The sequence below is a fragment of the Apis laboriosa genome, unplaced genomic scaffold (assembly GCF_014066325.1).
Source record: "Apis laboriosa isolate Shangri-la unplaced genomic scaffold, ASM1406632v1 scaffold43_cov150, whole genome shotgun sequence".
Taxonomy (NCBI): domain Eukaryota; kingdom Metazoa; phylum Arthropoda; class Insecta; order Hymenoptera; family Apidae; genus Apis; species Apis laboriosa.
The window spans coordinates 1,206,938-1,224,832 of NW_025223292.1; the positions used below are offsets into that span (position 1 = coordinate 1,206,938).

Below are 17,895 nucleotides of genomic sequence, written 5' to 3' on the forward strand. Positions count from 1 at the left end.
GTGTGTAATATTCAATTATTGAAACATTAACGATCCATCTCTCGATTAAATTTTAAAAAATTTAAATCGATCAAAAATTTAGAAAAATAATTTCCACGGGAAATTCTGACGGCTATAATATTTAGAGAAGCAAAGTTCCTACGATAAGTAATAAAAAAAATAAAAAGAAAAGAAATTTTTCTTTTTCTTCTTTTCTTGTCAAATAGGTGGCGCAATTGAAGAAATTCGCGGAAGGCAGTGGCCTTGGAATAAGCCTGGAAGGGACTGTGGATGTAGAGAACGGGCAAGAAGTGAGACCGCATCATTACATAAGATCGATCCTTCCGGAAGGACCCGTAGGACAAAATGGAACGCTTCGTTCCGGGGACGAATTGCTCGAGGTAATGCAACACTTTGATCCAACAAAGTCCAAAATCTTGTCTTGCCTTTAAATCCAATTAACACGAAGGATTAACAAAGCCTGTGGCAGAATATTGTGATGATTTAATAATTTGCAAATCCATCCTCGATTTATTTAACAAATTAATAAATATATCATTATTTAATGATGATATATACGATAATTTTATCACTTTATATTTTCGATATTATTTATTGATTATTTTTTAAAAAATTAACAATACAATGATTTCGATTTCTGATCTGAAATATAATTTTTGTATCAATATTCATGAGTTGAATATTTTGATGATTAAAGAGTATATATATTGATATTGATAATAATTTATTTCAGTGTATTAGTTAGTGTTAGATATTATAAGATATAGAGAATATTTTAAAACACACAAGCATAAAGATAAATTTTCCAAATTAAGAAGCTTACGATTAGTATAGGCAAAACGAATAGTCTTAGATAACTAGCCATTTAATCGTATATAAGCTTAACTTTGATTAGAATTGTTGTTTATCTGAGATGGAATAATTAGATCAGTATAATGTTCACAAACCCATAATATGCATACTTGCATTTTAATAGATCTGAAAAGTTTTTAAAACACTTCAAGCTTTTATGTACAACTTTTTTCAAATTTTTATATATCTATTTTTATTAATAGAAAAAATCCAATATTAACATTAAGTTATCATTAAAGAGTCCTTTAAATTATAACTACAACTACCATTACATATATTACATTACATATATTATAAATCTTTTTTTATCAATAGTAATAAGACTAAATCATAAAAAAATCATAAATTAAATATCCAATTTTAACATTGTCAACAGGTGAACGGATATCGATTATTAGGTATCAACCACATGGAAGTAGTTAGCGTGCTAAAAGAATTACCCATACACGTTCGAATGGTTTGCGGAAGGAACATCGCTTCTCAGGATCCTCTTTGCCCTATCGACACTGCTCAACACCAAGCCGCTTTTCAAACCAGAGTAAGAATCAAACATTTTCCAAAAAAAAAAAGGAAAAAAAAAACAATAATCCAATTTCTATATATTATTGGCAATTGGAGCGTAACCAGGTAAAACCTATTTTATAGAGTATCCTTGGAGGATCTCTGCAGAATTTGCTACCAACGATGGACCGTCTGGTGAAGGCAAAGTCTGATGGTTCGTTGGCGTCGACGACGACTACAGCTACGGTGACAGATGCCAGTTTGAATAAAATGAAATCGCGATCTTTGGAACCGTTAACTGGCCTGGCGATGTGGAGCTCCGAACCGCAGATCATCGAATTGGTAAAGGGAGAACGGGGCCTTGGGTTCTCCATTTTGGATTATCAGGTATGGGCGTGATTTAATTGAATCAATTTAATTTATTGAAATATTGTAGAAAGTATAGCTGAACAGAGCTAGAAATATATTTATTTTAATGAAAAATTTAGAAAAAAGATAAAAATTTGTTTAATTGTTTAATTTATTCTTAAATTAAAAAAAAAAAGAAACATTCGTTATACGATTACTATGATTACTTAGTATCGATATTTTTTAATATCAAAGAAAATATTATTACTATCATTTGTGATTAAGAGAGAAATATTGAATTAATATATTACGTAATTGAAAGCTTGTACAATGGAGGAAACCATAAAATCGAGGCAGATTGATCTAAACCTTATTGTATTACTATATATTTAAATGCTTATGATTTAATAAGTTACGTTAGAAATTAGATTATCCTATAACCAATCTGTAATCCAATTTGAAATAAAATTTTTAATTCTTCATATCAATGAATATTCGATCTAATTACAAAAAAAAAATAAATCAACAATCACTAACAAATTCACATCTATTTGTTTCAGGATCCAATGAACCCCAACGAAACTGTGATAGTAATAAGATCACTGGTGCCCGGTGGCGTGGCTCAGGTCGACGGGCAGCTGATACCAGGAGATCGTCTTTTATTCGTCAACGACATCGCCCTGGAGAACGCGACGCTGGATCAGGCGGTGCAGGCGCTCAAAGGCGCCCCGAAGGGCACCGTGCGGATCGGTGTGGCCAAGCCGTTGCCCATTCCAGACAGTATTGTCCAGGTGAGCGATCAGGAGGATCGAATTGAACCGACCGCCGATAGGGATAGCGAGACGTCCACATGCTCGATCATGGATAGCCACAAACAGAGGCGAGAATATTTCAGGGAGCGTAAAGTGAACGTAATCGAGCCACCCCATCATATGGATTTGATCGAGGGTTTGAAGCATCAGCACAATCTTGTCAAATCTGAGAGTTTCTGAGAGCAATGATTTAGAATGGATTTAAGTCTATTCAAACCTAGATTATGAGCGTTTTCTACTCCTGGATATTGTCTTGATCTGTTTTGAGACAAAGATAGAATCGGAGGGTAAGCAAGAGTAAAAAAAATATATATTTTTTTTTATTCTGTCATGGAGAAGAAAATTAATTGAAGTAATTTTAACTTTGCAATCATTTTATAAGTTGTATATTTGTTATAAGATATATGTGCATTATAGATAAAAGTGATGAAGGGTAATTCTCTGATGTAAATAGCATTGATGCATATTTGTATTGTCGAGAATCTTCGTTTTTATTTTTCCTTTCATTTATTCGAAGATGTAAGGAGTAGGAGAAAAGAGTAGGAGAAGCCTACAATGCTCGTTCTGGTTTGGATATTGATTTAGATATACAATTTGATCAAAGTAGCGTTACTATAATTTAAATATATTTCTTATCTTAATATTAAAATCAATTAATAATAATAATTATTAAAATCAATATTAATCCATTAAAAAATTGACAAAATCATTTTTACAGATACAAATATAATTGTTTACAAGCTTCTTATTTTAAAGATCAATAATTTTCTGTATGTTTAAAGAAATAACAGATTAATTTTTCCATATTATTTTTTTTTTTCAATAAGAGAAGTATAGAAGCATGAATTAAAAATATAATTTTGTATCATTCTATTGTTATTATTCTGCTAAATGATAAAGCTAACTTGATCAAGTTACACATTTTAATTAGAATATTTGTTTGTGCGTTTGCTCAATCCCTTTGTTACTTTTTCGAGAGATTATTCAGCCTCTGTTTTCGCGACTATCGAATCTGGATTCGCCTCGCGACTCGCGTGTCTTCGAGACGACCGATTTTTCCACCGAGATTCGTATCGATCGTTCAATTGGACTTTTTTCGGTTTTTTCTGGATATCTTTTTTTATCTTGTTTTATCTTGTTGGAACTTGAATTAGAGAAGATGCTTGAAATATCTTTTCCCAGTGTCATCCTTAAAGATAATCGCGATTGTTCGCAATAATTCCTACGAGTATTTCCGCAGAATTTCCGTCCAAAGGCGATCTCTAGCACATTCCATGTCGTGTGATTCAATATTTAAATAAAATTCAAATAAATATAACATTTAATCAAAGATTAAAGTTTTAAAAAAATTTAGTAAAAACAGTTTTGCTATATAGTTAGATTGAAATCATTCAAGCTCATTTTCCCCACTAATATTAAATTTCATACTTATATTTTTCAAATTTCTATCTTTACAGTTATATTCATAAAAAATGATAATTTAATTATCATTATAATACATTAATTTCGAGTGAGATTATCTTATATCAAATTTATACGAATTTAAATTTGGATTAAAAATAAATAATACTAAAGAAATAGTAGATTAAATTGAAATGGTGGGGAAAGTGCTCTTATGTGACCTTGAATAACAAGAATTAACTTCGAACGAATTATACCAAGCAGTAAAAGCAGTCAAAGTTATGCAACAAACTGAATTTCACACGGCATTCAATGTGCCAAATATTTGTTTAACATTTCAAACAGTACTTAATTCAACTTTATGATTAAAAGTGTTGTTTAACTCGCACAAGTACTTTTAACTTGTTGAACAGCGATGCATTACACATCATGCTGTTATTAGAAAATCAAATTTGTCTCGTACAATTTAACGAAACAAACTTTGAACAAAATGACAAATCTACGAATTGATGACCGTTTTCTTTTTTTTAAATGCAATATTATTACGTATATCAATTAATTTCATTATAAATATTAATAATGAGAAATTAGAAAATTATTATTATTATTATTATCATCAAATGAAATGAAGTTTAGTCGTTAGCTTTTCTTCTACATATTATTGAAGAGTTTTTACAGATTTTTCATTCACTTTATACACAATTTATAAAATTTTCTTTAATATCATGGATTTAATGATATTTTTTATTTTAAAAAAGCATATATATAAGCATATATATATATATATATATATATATATATAAGACTGCCTATTATTGACCAGTGTAATATATTACGTGGATTAATCTAACTTTAGGTATACTATATTTTGCAAATGGTATTTTTTAAAGAAGATTATTACAAAAATGAAAAGTTAATATAAACAAAAATAATATTCGTTTGCATTTTAAATAAAGATTTTATAGCGTGTATGAATTATCGATAATAAATAGGGTGCTATAGAGGGTTGTTTTTATTTTTTTTTTAACATTATTTATCCTAACCCTATTCCATTCCTGTTTTTTCTTTTGTTAGCATATTTCTTTATATATATTTCATTTACTTTGTTAATTTTTTGTTTTCTAAACCACTTTTTGTTTTTTTTAATAATTTTTGTTCAGTTTTATTTCTTTGTTAATTGAATATAATGTATTTATTATATTTTTAAAAAAAATTGAAGAAAAAAAAAATTTTTTAGAAAAAAAATTTTCGAATAAAAACTATAATGAATATTTTTACAATTTTAGTAGAGGAAATAAATTTTTAAATTAATTCTCTCTTAAATGTATTACGATCTACGATCTGAAATATAAGTAGAGAAATTCACTATATTTTTTATAACGATTTGAAAATTCGGTCTAGTATTTTTACATATTTTATTCAAAACAGAAAATTTAGTTAAATGTGAAATGTTTCGTGCAATCAATATTTTGATCTAATATTTCCTATTATTCTAAATAAAATAAATAAAATATCAAAGATATAAATATAATCTTTACGTCTATCGCTAAAATGTATAAAAAATAATAATATTTATTACATTATTATAAAATAAAAAAATCAAATATTTTAAAATTAAATTTTGTTGCTGAATGAACGATACCAATTGAGGATTAATAATAAAAATATTAAATAAATTAATAATTAAAAATAAAAATATATACAACGAGGAATGTATATCTAGAATGAGACATAAAAGCCAATACTGCCAATAAATTGTTTACAAAAAGCAATCAAAAACAGTTTCACTGAAACGACGAGCAATAAAACTTGTAACTCGTTTAACAAAACGAGCGTTTCTCGTATCGTATAGTTGGGCCACAATGGATCCAGTTATTCGATCGTAGAAACGAAGACTCTTAACTCTGTACCTCAACTTGGATAATTCTGTTGGCATTGCAGTGTAATACATTATTGTCAAAAAAAAAAAAATTAACAAATCAATAAATAATAAATAAAAAATATAAAATACGAAAATTTCTTGTACGTTCGTAAAAAAGTGAAATAAAAAAAGTTAATGCCAGTTTTTAAAGAAAACAAATGCACGTGCTTGTGAAGAAAAAAAGGGGTAGCGCGAGAAAGAAAGAAAGAAAAAAAGGGTGAAACTATGAGAAAATTGACCGTTTGTTATTCAGTATGGTTGTGCAATTACCGCGGATGGGTATATAGAATGACCAGCCATCGAGAATTGCTGAGTAAGTACTGAACAAAACGATTGTAATAGTGAATGAAAGTTGCCTGGTAGAGTAGCTGAACAGAACGAACAAATAATAATTATTCATTTTTTTTCTTTTTTTTTTTTCTTTTTTTGCATTCGAGTGATTTTTCACTGTCCTTCGAACGAGGCTCACTTGATACACACGTGCACACCAGACACGCATATATCACCAATCACGTGTAATACAATAACAGAACCTTACTATGTATAGCGATTTTCCATTTTTTATTTCCTTTTAGCGAATTATTTTTTTTTTGTTCTTTCTAATAATTTTCTTTTTTCTTCTTTCTCTTTCCTTTTTTTTATTTTTGAGATTTCATTTAGAGTTTATGTTAGTTATTTTGTATGTTCATGTAATTCGGTGAGTAGGATAGAAGAGGGGTTGAAACGGAGAGAAAGAAAAGAAAAAAGAAAAAAAAGGAGAAGAGGAGTAGATGGAAAACAAGAAGAAGTAGTTTTAGATGAATTGTAATATATTTTTAATGGATGGATGGAACAAAAAATGAAATTTATTGGTGTATAGATAATTTTCGTTTGGATATTACTGAAATTTAATTTTTTATGACCAGATCATGAGACATTTATATAATGTGACTCGCTCACGTAATATTTATGATTTGAGAAAGATGAAATTGATAAATAACGAAAGATTATTAATTAGAAACAATGATTAAGATAATATAAAATAATATTAAAATAATTTTTAATATTTTTAAATTTACAAAAAATTATCAATCATTAGTAATTATTAATTTCTAAAAATTAAAATATTATTTTTAGTAGTTTCTATTTTTTCTAATAAAATAATTTGAAAGAAAGAAAGAAAGTTAGATTTTACTAATTTTTCGTTTTTACTCTATAAATAGTAAAAAAATGCGGTATAAAGAGAAAAAATAATAATCTTACAGGAAAACAAGTTAATTTAAATTTATAATCACGAAATTGATTTATTCAAACAATTTTATTCGTTCAAAAATTCATTCATTTTCTTTGGAGAAGTAAACGAGATTTTATTATCTGTACACCAATCTAACATAGTTTAACCAGATCAGAAAGACCATCGTAAAAGTCAAAGCACTAAAGAGAAAAAGAGAGAGGGAGAGAGAGAGAGAGGAGAGAGAGAGAGAGAGAGAGAAAGGAAAATGGTTACTCGCGTGAGCTCATCGAGGAGTCTTCAGAAGGCTTCTCGACAAAAAGGGACAAAAGACCACAGTGTAATGGAATTAAACTGTAAAATGGCAGACATTAACTCACACATACACTTTAACCATACTCTACTCTAAGGAAGGAATCATTCTTATCGTCTTTTTCTATCTCCTTCTACTCGTTTCAAACTCTTAACAATTCTGTTGCACTAAAATTATTCTCTCTTTCTCTCCACATTTACACGGAGAGTTTTATGGAGTGTTATTCTCATTTTTAAAACATCTCCTAGTTTTTAGAAACGATACAATATATATTTGTGATTGTTTTTCGTAAATAATTTCTTGATCAGAAACAAATAGAATTGAGAATAACTAAAATTTCAATACTTTAAACGATATTCTGTGCATAAGGAATTTGTGATTAGATATTAATGATGAGTCAAATTTTTGAGCAGAAATGTTAAAATACTGATAAATACCGGATTTTGAAAGGCAAAAAGATTTTACGTAATATTAACAGTAAATATTTCATTTTATTGAGAATATATATAGAATATTAATAAAATTATCTATTTAGATAATCATATCATTTAATTCTCAAAATTAATAATATTAAAAAAAAAAAACTTTTCAGAATAATAATACTTTTCTTTTGAAAATAAATAAATAATTCATATAAAATTAGTATAAGATCTCCTATGATCCTATAAATACCAAATATAACAAAAAGAAACTAAGAAGATACCATAGCGTAAAGGATAGAGGTCCAGTTTTTTAACCGAAGGGACTCGAGTTCGAATCCCGATAATATCCTTTCCATTTTTTTCTTCGATTCCTACATCATAATATAAGAATAAATAATTATACAATTAACAATATTCAATTAAACTTTACAGAAATAATAACAAAGAAAAACTATTATCAATTATCCAAAATAATAACAATTATATTTACTCTAAAAAAAAAAAAAAAAAAAAAAAAAACCAATTTTACTAAAATTTTATTAAAATCGAATATCAATTCGATAATTTCCAAAATCACACTTGGATCACTCAACAATCACACCGAACATAACATAAATCATCTACATAAAAGATAAAAATGAGGATAACATAAAATAATAATCTCTACGCGATAATCCAATACAAAATAAATATCTCTTCATCGAATCGTCTCCACTCCTTCGAGCGTGTGTACGTGATCGATCACCGCTGATACGCGACGAAATTCCTGTTCTTACCTATTTTTCGTTTCTTTTTCGTAGAAGTCTACTAGTGCATTCCACTACTATTGTCTAACTACTCACTGGCACCTTTCTTCACTATTATCAGGCTCTCCTCGTTGGCCGGGGATGGACACGCGTTACCACTGAACACAGGGGACACGAATTATCCCCCGACAGGGAATTATCCCCCTGGACGTACTACACTCTTCTCGGCTAACCTAATCGAATCGAATATAATAACACGTGGTATACGACGTGTTGGATTATAAATATTCTATTCGTAAATCTTACGGGATACGCTTATACGATCGATTTACTCCTCGCTGATTTCCTTCTCTTATTCTTCGTTATTGTTCTTTTATATTCATTTTCTCCTATTTTCTTTCTCATTTATTCTATTGTTATTCTTGTTATTATTAGTCCTGTTTTCTCGGATCACTTCCAGATATACACGTGATACGCACGAAAGATTTGGATCGTAGATACACGTGTGTATACGCGGGCTACGTTCAATAATTGAGTCTCGAAGGCACGCGATAATCATTCGTTAGTATTCGATCATTCGTTTTAATTCATTGTCATTTTCATTCTTAACCCTGCTATAGTGTTAAAATTTTTACAATTGCGTGGTTAGATTTTGAACGTTTTTTTTTTTTTCTTTAGTAGAAGATTGAAGAAATTATTTCTAATTTTTCTTCAAAATATGAAATGGTTCCAACAGATAGCAGAGTTAAGTGTGATTTACACACATCGAAATATATTACGATGCATGCATCGACTTCTAAATTTCACGAAAAATTTGTGCATTACGTGGTGGATTATTTATCAATAATTTTCGTATAAATGTATTATTATAAATATAAATTATATCATATAATTTTTTCAGATTTTTTTCTTTACTGATATATAGTTTTAAACAAAATATATCAAATATCTAACGTGGCAGAATTTCTTATCTAATCTGTCTGCAAAAATATGAATTTGCATAAGCATATTATGTAGTCAACTGATAATAACACGCATGATCTATGATCTACATTATGAAATTTTGAAGTTGATGCATTTCACAACCATATTATGCACAAACCATATTATTATTTGGTCGTGTCGATGCAGCATTTACGACAAGATTTCAGAATTAAGCAAAACGAGAACGTGGGATTATACGATGATGGTTTGCTGGCTTTGATATAGGTCAGCTGTTTGCGGTTTGTCTTGGCTTGGAATGAAAAGACGTAGTAGAGATGAATTGATTAAAAATGGTTAAAAGTATGAGGTGACTAAAATTTCTGAACAAATAATAATTATCTTAATAATTATCAAATTAGTAAATTGCATCGATACGATCAAATATAAAACAAACAATTAAAAAAAAAAAAAAAAAAGAAATTGAAAACATAAGAATTCAAGTTAAATAAAATGGATGAGGAAAGTTTCCAAGTTTCTTTCGAATTTAAAAATGTCTTAGATAAAATTCATGGTGAACCATTTATTCATGGAATTTAGAAAATAGCGGAAGCTCGATTTCGATAATCGATTCGTTTCAAAACTTTCGAAACTTTTCCTTCGCCAAACAGATCCTCGCAAGGCAAAAATTTCCATCGAAATAGATCCGAATAGCATTTCTTTGTGATTTCTTCGAATTTATTTTGATTTATTAAACGCCTTTCCTTCTCGTGAAAATTGTGAAAAATGAAAATAAATGTGAATATTTGCCTTGTCGCGATACATCCATTCTGAGCTCTCGTTGCAACATTAGTTATACTTACACGAGCATGAATCGTTTCTTATAATAGAAGGATATTACATTGTAGATGTATTTTTTTTTTCATATTTTTTTAGTTTGATTAGAAATTATAAATAGGAGGATTCATCTTTGATAGAATGATTTTCAATTCTTAGCTGACGGAATGAAATTAGATTAATATTCTGAAATTTCTTCAAATTTTTTCAATTTTCATATAAAATTTCTTGTATGTTTTAATTTTTTTAATCTTATTTCAAATTTTAACAATTTTTATAAATATATATTTTTATATATATAATAAAAATACTTTATATGAAAAGAAATGATACCGTCAATTAAAATTTTTATTTATCAATGAATCATTCATTTTATACAGTGTAGAGTATTTTTCTTTTTTTTTTTTTTTTAATATTTCATCCTGATATTAAGAGTTGAATTAAATGAATAGCAAATTTCGTACGAAATTTTATCCTTTTATTGTTAAATAGATCTACTTTTCGTTTCCGATAGAAAGTTCGTGATAGATATTTATATATTTATACAGGATGATTTTAAAATTCGATAAAAATCAAAAATATACTTACAAAGAACTATCTAAATCGTTTGTTCCATCGTACAATTTTTAATTTCTAAAATTTATTTATTCTGCAATTGAAAATATTATACCTAAAATTGATTTTACTGAAAAATCACCCTGTATATTTTTATAACAACGTTGATCCGCTTTACTTCTCTGCTCCGAAATTAGAAGGAATGCTCGCGTGGAATGGCGTAATACAAGATCGATCGCGACTCAGCTCAACATCCATCATCATATTCTTCTTTTTTTTTTCTCCATTTCTTTCTTTTTCTTTATTTTTTTTTTCTCTTCTTCTTCGAATATATCTTTAATAATTGTTCTCGCGCGCAATTCGCACGCGTTCCCGCTACTAATTCGGCTATTCATTTTTCATTTTCAGGGCAATGCTTAAACGTCCAGACCGGAAGTTGCGAAGTTTGATCAATTTGCCGCAAGTTAACCGACCAAAGAACGAACGAACCGAAATATTAAGAAAACGAATTAATGAAATACTATATATAGTATTTATATATAGTATATCTATATATATTATATATATATATACAATGTGCTCATCTAATGACCATTTTAATAATAACAATGATATTCATATCGGAGAGCAATGACCAATCATGATGTAACATTATACATGGATGTTTTTTTCCCTTTGCTTTCACGTGTTCTTCGTGCAACCCTTTTCAAGTATCCTCTATCCTTTCGTTTCAGTTACATCTGTATTTCTTTGTTTATCTATTTATTCTTTAATATTGTATATAGGGTATATATCTTTTTCGGAATGTATATTTGAAATTTTATATCTTTGAAAGGAAAATGAAAGTTTTGATTTTTCTCTTATTATTGTTATTATTTTCCACTTTTAATGGTTTTGTATTATTATGTCAAATAATGATTTTCGCGACTTGGAATTTTTTTTTATATTATATCGGGAATGGTTGTGTATCATAAATTTCACAGTGCATTCAATGTTTGGTAAGTTTGAAAAATTATCTTAAACTTTGTTCGATGTGCTTCTTTCTTTCATTCTTTTATTATTCGTGATGTATTGGCAAAATTTTTTTAGAAAAGTTTCGAAACACCCTGTATACCATGTTCACTTGAAACAACGATAATTCAAACATTAAGATATAACGATTAATTTATGAAAAAAAACGCTTCATTTATTTTTATTCAATATTATCACGTCCAAAATTTTTTAACTTTAAATTTAATATTACAATTATATTTTTTTATATCTAAAGATTATATTTTAAATATAGGTAAGTCTTTCTCAAACATTGATCGAAACAAAAGTAAAAAAAAATCTTCAATAAAAGAAAAAAAAAATATACAAAATAAAACGAGTTCAAATCGATTTTTTTCAATTTCATCTTAGATCTCAATTTTATGGCGCTCCAGTCGAGGTGCAGCCTTTTTTATTTTGATCGTAAAAAATTTACGAATAAAATCGCGAAAAGTGTGTGCACGTGTGTGTGAAATCTATTTTACGAATAACTCGTTGAATTTAATATTTTTTGAAAAAAAAAAAAAAAGAAATTAATTTATATCTCGAACAAATACAAATAGGAAGCACGCAAGAATAAAAAAAAAGGTGAGGAACGATCGAATTATCAATTCGTGATTTTTCCTATATATATTTTCTATATATTAAAAAAATTATTTCCTTTTTGCATTGTCTAATGGCTTCCATGAAGACAAAGCGCCATCTATGAAATATCGTCGAGAGATACATTATCGTAATTTAATAAGTAGGTGATACCCCTTTGAAGCTGTTCTTTTCTCGCTAAAAATTCTTTTCAATTCTTTATTCAACCCTTTGTCTCGTTAAAATTAATTTTCCATTAATTTTAATTTGTCTTATCTAACAATTACTTTAATTGTTAATTTGTTTATCGTGAATAAGATAGATTAATTAATCGAAATCGAAGTTAATGATTTGCTACGATTTAAAATTAAAGTTTTTTTAATTATTCTATGCCTACACTATTATTTTATGTCTTGTTTAAATTTTCATTTGGAAATTGATGATTTTTCTTTTTCTAATTATAAATTTTTCCATCAAAGGGTTGAAAACGAAGTACTTCGATTCCAAGTACTTTTGTAAATGTACAATTTGTAAATAAAAATATCGTATCGCTTTTAACATTTTCTATTTTCTTCTCTCTGTGAAGTAATTCTCTTTACGTAATTCTCTTTGATCAACGATCGAGAACTCGATCGAGAAAGTATTTTAGATGGATAAACATTGTTGAAAAATTCGTTCAACGTCAAAGTGGTAGTAATAGTCGGTGTCCTTTCAGAAAAAGCATTCCAATATTTCACTAGCATCGCAATTAATCTCCAAGAATTAATGAGATTTATACATCCCAATATAAATTTTAAAATATCGTTTCAATATTCGTTTTTTCATTTTTATTTTGGTGAAGTTAATTGCAATGCTGGTTAATATTGTCTGAATATATTTTTTTTTTTGGAATTTATGAATTGAAATTTATGTAGCAGGATCTCGATTATCCGTTTGAAGTAAAGATTATGATTCAGAATAAATTGATTGCTTAAAAAATAATTGAAAGATAAATAAAGAATTCTGATTGACGTTCTTGGTCAATTTTGGATTATTCACTTTATTGAAAAATAATCTTATCTGAAAGTAAGTTGTACATACTTAAGTAGAGAAAAGAGTGTACATTGTCTCATTTCAAAAAAAAACAATTGAATTTTTAAATTATTATATTATATTAATGTTAAAAATAATAACGAGGAATATATAGTACGAAAATAGCGATGTAAATAGTAGCTAGTAATTACTACTGTAAGTAATTTTTGTTGCTTTACTCTGATTCTCTTTATACTGCGTAAATTAATTACCCGAAATTTCTTCTGTATTATAATTTCCAGATCTATTTGCTCGTTGACTTCGTATTTCTTGTGCTTTCGATTCGAGATGCTGCCAATAATTCTATATTAATTGTTACAATTAATTAATTCATGATTCATTCGTTGTTTCACCTGTCTGACCATGTACGATCGTTTCTACTTACAATACGTTCTACTTAGACATTCTTTTTAAACTTTTTTCAAAATTTTTATCACTTCTTGTGATATCCTTTATATTTCTTTCTCAACGATAGAAATACGCAAGACGAAATATTAAAGATTGTTCTCGAAAATATCAGATTCGTAATAAAAAATCAATATCAATTATTGGCAACAGTTTCGACATCCAAACTTCTTTCTCGTTCCATCTAGAAAATGATCACGTGTTTCGTGCCAGCTCGACTGTACATTTATACATCATTTTCGAAGTAGCACTTGTCTAAAATCGTTTCTCTTGATATCCATCGCGATTCGTACCCTTTATATCCGAAACCGCGTATAATGGAGGATCGCTTTTCGCGCGAATTAATTGTCTGATTATTTTCTCGGTTCTTTTATGTCCTGATGGTCGATTCTACGGCAGAGGGTGCCGCCAATTTGTCCCGTGAGACGCAGTAAAAGCTTTCCAAACGAGAGCGAAACGACCGATCACGCAGCCGAGCTCGAGGACTTCCTCTCCTCCAGATCAGGTATTTCACAATGTATCGATCGTAGAATGTAAAATCTTTTTTTCATACTTTGATTTTCATCGAATTATTATTTTATTAATTTTTATTAATTCAATTTTATACGAAGAGTTGACAGAAATATTCAATTTTCCTATTATGATCTTCCGTATTTTTATTTCCATGGAAGTTAAATTGCGAACGATATTCCATTTTTAAGAATTTTTTTGTAGCAAAGCAATAAAGTCCTTTTTAAAAATATCTGACAAATAAAAAATTCCTTTGCTACAAAAATATTCCATTTTATAATTTCCGAAAGATTCGAAATAAATTTTTTTAATATTTGTAACTATAAAAGGATTTTTTGAGAATTCTCGAACGTTTCATCGATCGATTCTAAGAATTCCTGAAATCCTTATTAAATTTGCATCCAAATTCCAGGAGTGACGGAGCTCTCGATGGACAAACCGAATGGGATAGAATCCGAAGAGGAAGAGGAGGAGGATCATTGGAAAGATGCATCGCCCATCACGCCCACTTGCAGTCCCACCAAATATCCGCCCAAAACTATCGAAACAAGGACGAAAACGGTGGAAGTCGAAGTCCACGACTTCCAGCCCACCAGCCCTCTCGAAGGAAAGGACGTGATCATCATCGACAGTAGTGCCACTCCTCCTAGCAAGAAGATGGCGATGAAGCGAGAATCGACAGCGACAGGCGTGGAGAAAGTAGCGCCGAAAGTGAAATTAAAGAGAGAGCAGGTGGTGGAAGAGGACGACTCGAGATCGCGAAAAGTGTCTGGGATCGTGGCTGGATCATCGACACACGTGGAAAAACACGGGGAAAAGAGAAGAGTATCCACGACGAGGGAAGCACCGACGAGTGACTCGTTGCCAGACAGAGGCGCGAAGAAGAAGGCGTTGAATAAGAACAAGGAACAAGATAAAAGATCCTCGAGAAGAAAGATCGAGGAGGTGGACGAATCTTTGGTGACGGATGTCGTGTCGAGGGGAGGGGAGTTGGACGAGGGATCCAGAAGGAAGAGGGGAGATGCGGAAGAGGTGACGATCATCAGGAGTAGGGAGGAGAGGAAGAGCCTGAGGGAGCAGGAGTGTATCGAGAGAGTGACGGAATTCCTGACCAAGCACAGTGTGTTGACCTATCCAGAACTAGCTCTAACAGGTGAACAGGAGGAGAAGGAGGAAGCGAAGCCAGGTGGCGACGCCATTGAACAACGTGTCATTGCGCGATCCAACCTCGTGGAGATCCAGGAAGTACCGATTCGAGGAGCAACCGAGAGCACCTCGAAAGAAGAGCCTCCCCTGACGAGAACGAGAAGCGTGAGGAGAATCGAAGAGGGATCCGCTAAGATTCTTCCATCCCCGTCCACGGAGACGGAGAAACCAGTTTCCACGCGGACAGTTGGCAAAGAAGTGGCCGTGACACCTGGCAAGCCTCCAGAAACTCGGGAGGAGGTTGTGAAAACAAGCTTCCCGATCCAACGGGCGAGTTGTCTAGCGGAGACAGACGTTCCGGCGACGAAACGTCGAAGCTCGATGAGAAAGAGGCCTGGAACATTTTCCAGGGAATCGTCAAGGGAATCTTTGTTGGACGAGACGAAGAAAGAGGTGAGGATACAGGAGAACGTGGAAGAGTTCTTTTTCGAGGACACTAGCGAACAGATGACCGGTATTGTTCCGGAAGTGCAGTTGGTCAAGGCCAGGATAATCACAGCAGAGGAGGCGGTGGCGAACAGGATAGAGGAGGCGATGAGGATCGAGGTCCACTCGCCACCGGAAGTGGCAGTCGTCAACACGGATTCGGTCAGAGTGAAGAGCGGAAGGGTTCCATCGCCGGAAACGGTGGACATGTCCCAGTTGCAATTGATCAGCTTGGCAAAATCGACGTCCGAGAATATGTTGATCGATACGGTTGGAGACACGGAGGAGAACAAAGTTTCCGAGAGGAATATCAAGGCTGAGATTTTGCTCGATTTGTCCAAGGCGATGGACGTTGGGGACGAGGGGGAGGAATCGGTGGATGGGGAGAAGAAGGACAGAAGGTTGAGCAGAACAAGAAGCGAAGGGTCGAAGAGGAGCGGGTTGAAAGGTCAGGGGAGATTGAGGGAGAGGGACGGTTTTAAAATCGGGAGTTTGGCGCAACCGGATGAACCGGAACTCACAATATTGCTGGAGAACGAGAGGAGGAGGAACGTTGACGACGACAGAGACAGTTTGGTGGATTTCGGTGTGGAAAAAGTAATTAAGAGGTAAGTGGAGAGATAAGTGTTGTTGATAACGTAATGTTAATATAATATATATATATATATATTTTTAAGATAATTCCGATTGAATGTCTAATTTAGTGAAATTTCTAACTGGATAAAGTTTAAAGATTTCAAGCATTTTGGGAATTCAACATATTTGTTAAAATTGTGCTTAAATTTATTACTAATTTCTGCGAAAAAAATTTCTACTAATACAATTTCATCAAATCTTTAAATCAATAGTCATTAAACCAGTTAGTTCCGTCAATAGTATTAACTAGTTGAATGCATTTCAATTGATTACAATTAGTTCGGTTATACATATATCATGTTAGAAATAAACAAAAGATAAAAGAGATTAATCATATCGATAATGATTAATTTATATCGCTAATCATCCGCTAATTCATTGATATTTATCTCCAACTAACAAACAAAAAAAGGAGACAAAAAAAAAATAAAAATAAAAAATTTCATCGTAAAATCATCAGATTAAATCATTATTATGATTGATAAATTGAATATTTTATGCTCGTTAGCAGACCAATTGAAGAAATTGGCAACTAATTAAATGCAACAAAATTATAAATGGAATAGTCTCGTGGCATAGCATAGGAAAGGGCTTCGAATGTCGATTAATGTGCAATGTTATTTTCCAATGTGCAACCAATCCGATGGATTACACCGGTGACCGTAGAAATGCGCACAATTAGTTAGAAATCTAGGTCGTCTGGAATACCACACAGTGTTTCGCGACCCGAAAATTCTATACCCCTTTCTCCTCGTTTACTATTTTTTTCTTTCTTTCCTCCCTCTCTCCCCTTTCTCTGCCATCCAGCTGATCAATTATTTTTCCCTACTCGGCACCACCGAGTTCCTTGGAACTTTTTTGCCAATTGGCTTTGCCAGTGAGCGAGAAATTCGCTTCTTCCAGATTATTTTCTTACGGGGGATAATAAATGGGAAAGTTGCAAAAAGAAAAATACCAGAATACAATTAAAAAACGCGGACTCTTGTCGAAGAAGAGAGAAAGGATTTAATATTATTATTTCAAGGGAAAAAACAATCTCAAAAGAACAAAATACAAGTAAATTTCATTAAACACAAAGAATTGACCATTAACATTTCAAAAGAGAAGATTTAAAAAATCAGGATTAACAAAAACATAATTAAATATTTCGTTAATGTCAAAAAAATAATTAACATAATTTCTACGAAAAAG

General features: G+C 30.8%; 1 protein-coding gene across 6 annotated transcripts in view; it reads left to right on the plus strand.

The window, feature by feature from the left end:
• LOC122716317 (inaD-like protein) overlaps positions 1-17,895 on the plus strand; it is a 113,852-nt gene that overhangs the window by 64,565 nt on the left and 31,392 nt on the right. For 5 of the 6 annotated variants that reach the window (XM_043939280.1, XM_043939283.1, XM_043939285.1 and 2 more), the window contains 6 exons: positions 207-380; positions 1,229-1,390; positions 1,498-1,740; positions 2,262-2,492; positions 14,326-14,431; positions 14,849-16,676. In XM_043939280.1, coding sequence (XP_043795215.1) covers positions 207-380; positions 1,229-1,390; positions 1,498-1,740; positions 2,262-2,492; positions 14,326-14,431; positions 14,849-16,676 — 2,744 coding nt within the window. The remainder of the gene's footprint in view (positions 1-206; positions 381-1,228; positions 1,391-1,497; positions 1,741-2,261; positions 2,493-14,325; positions 14,432-14,848; positions 16,677-17,895) is intronic. The other variant, XM_043939281.1, reaches the window with a different exon arrangement.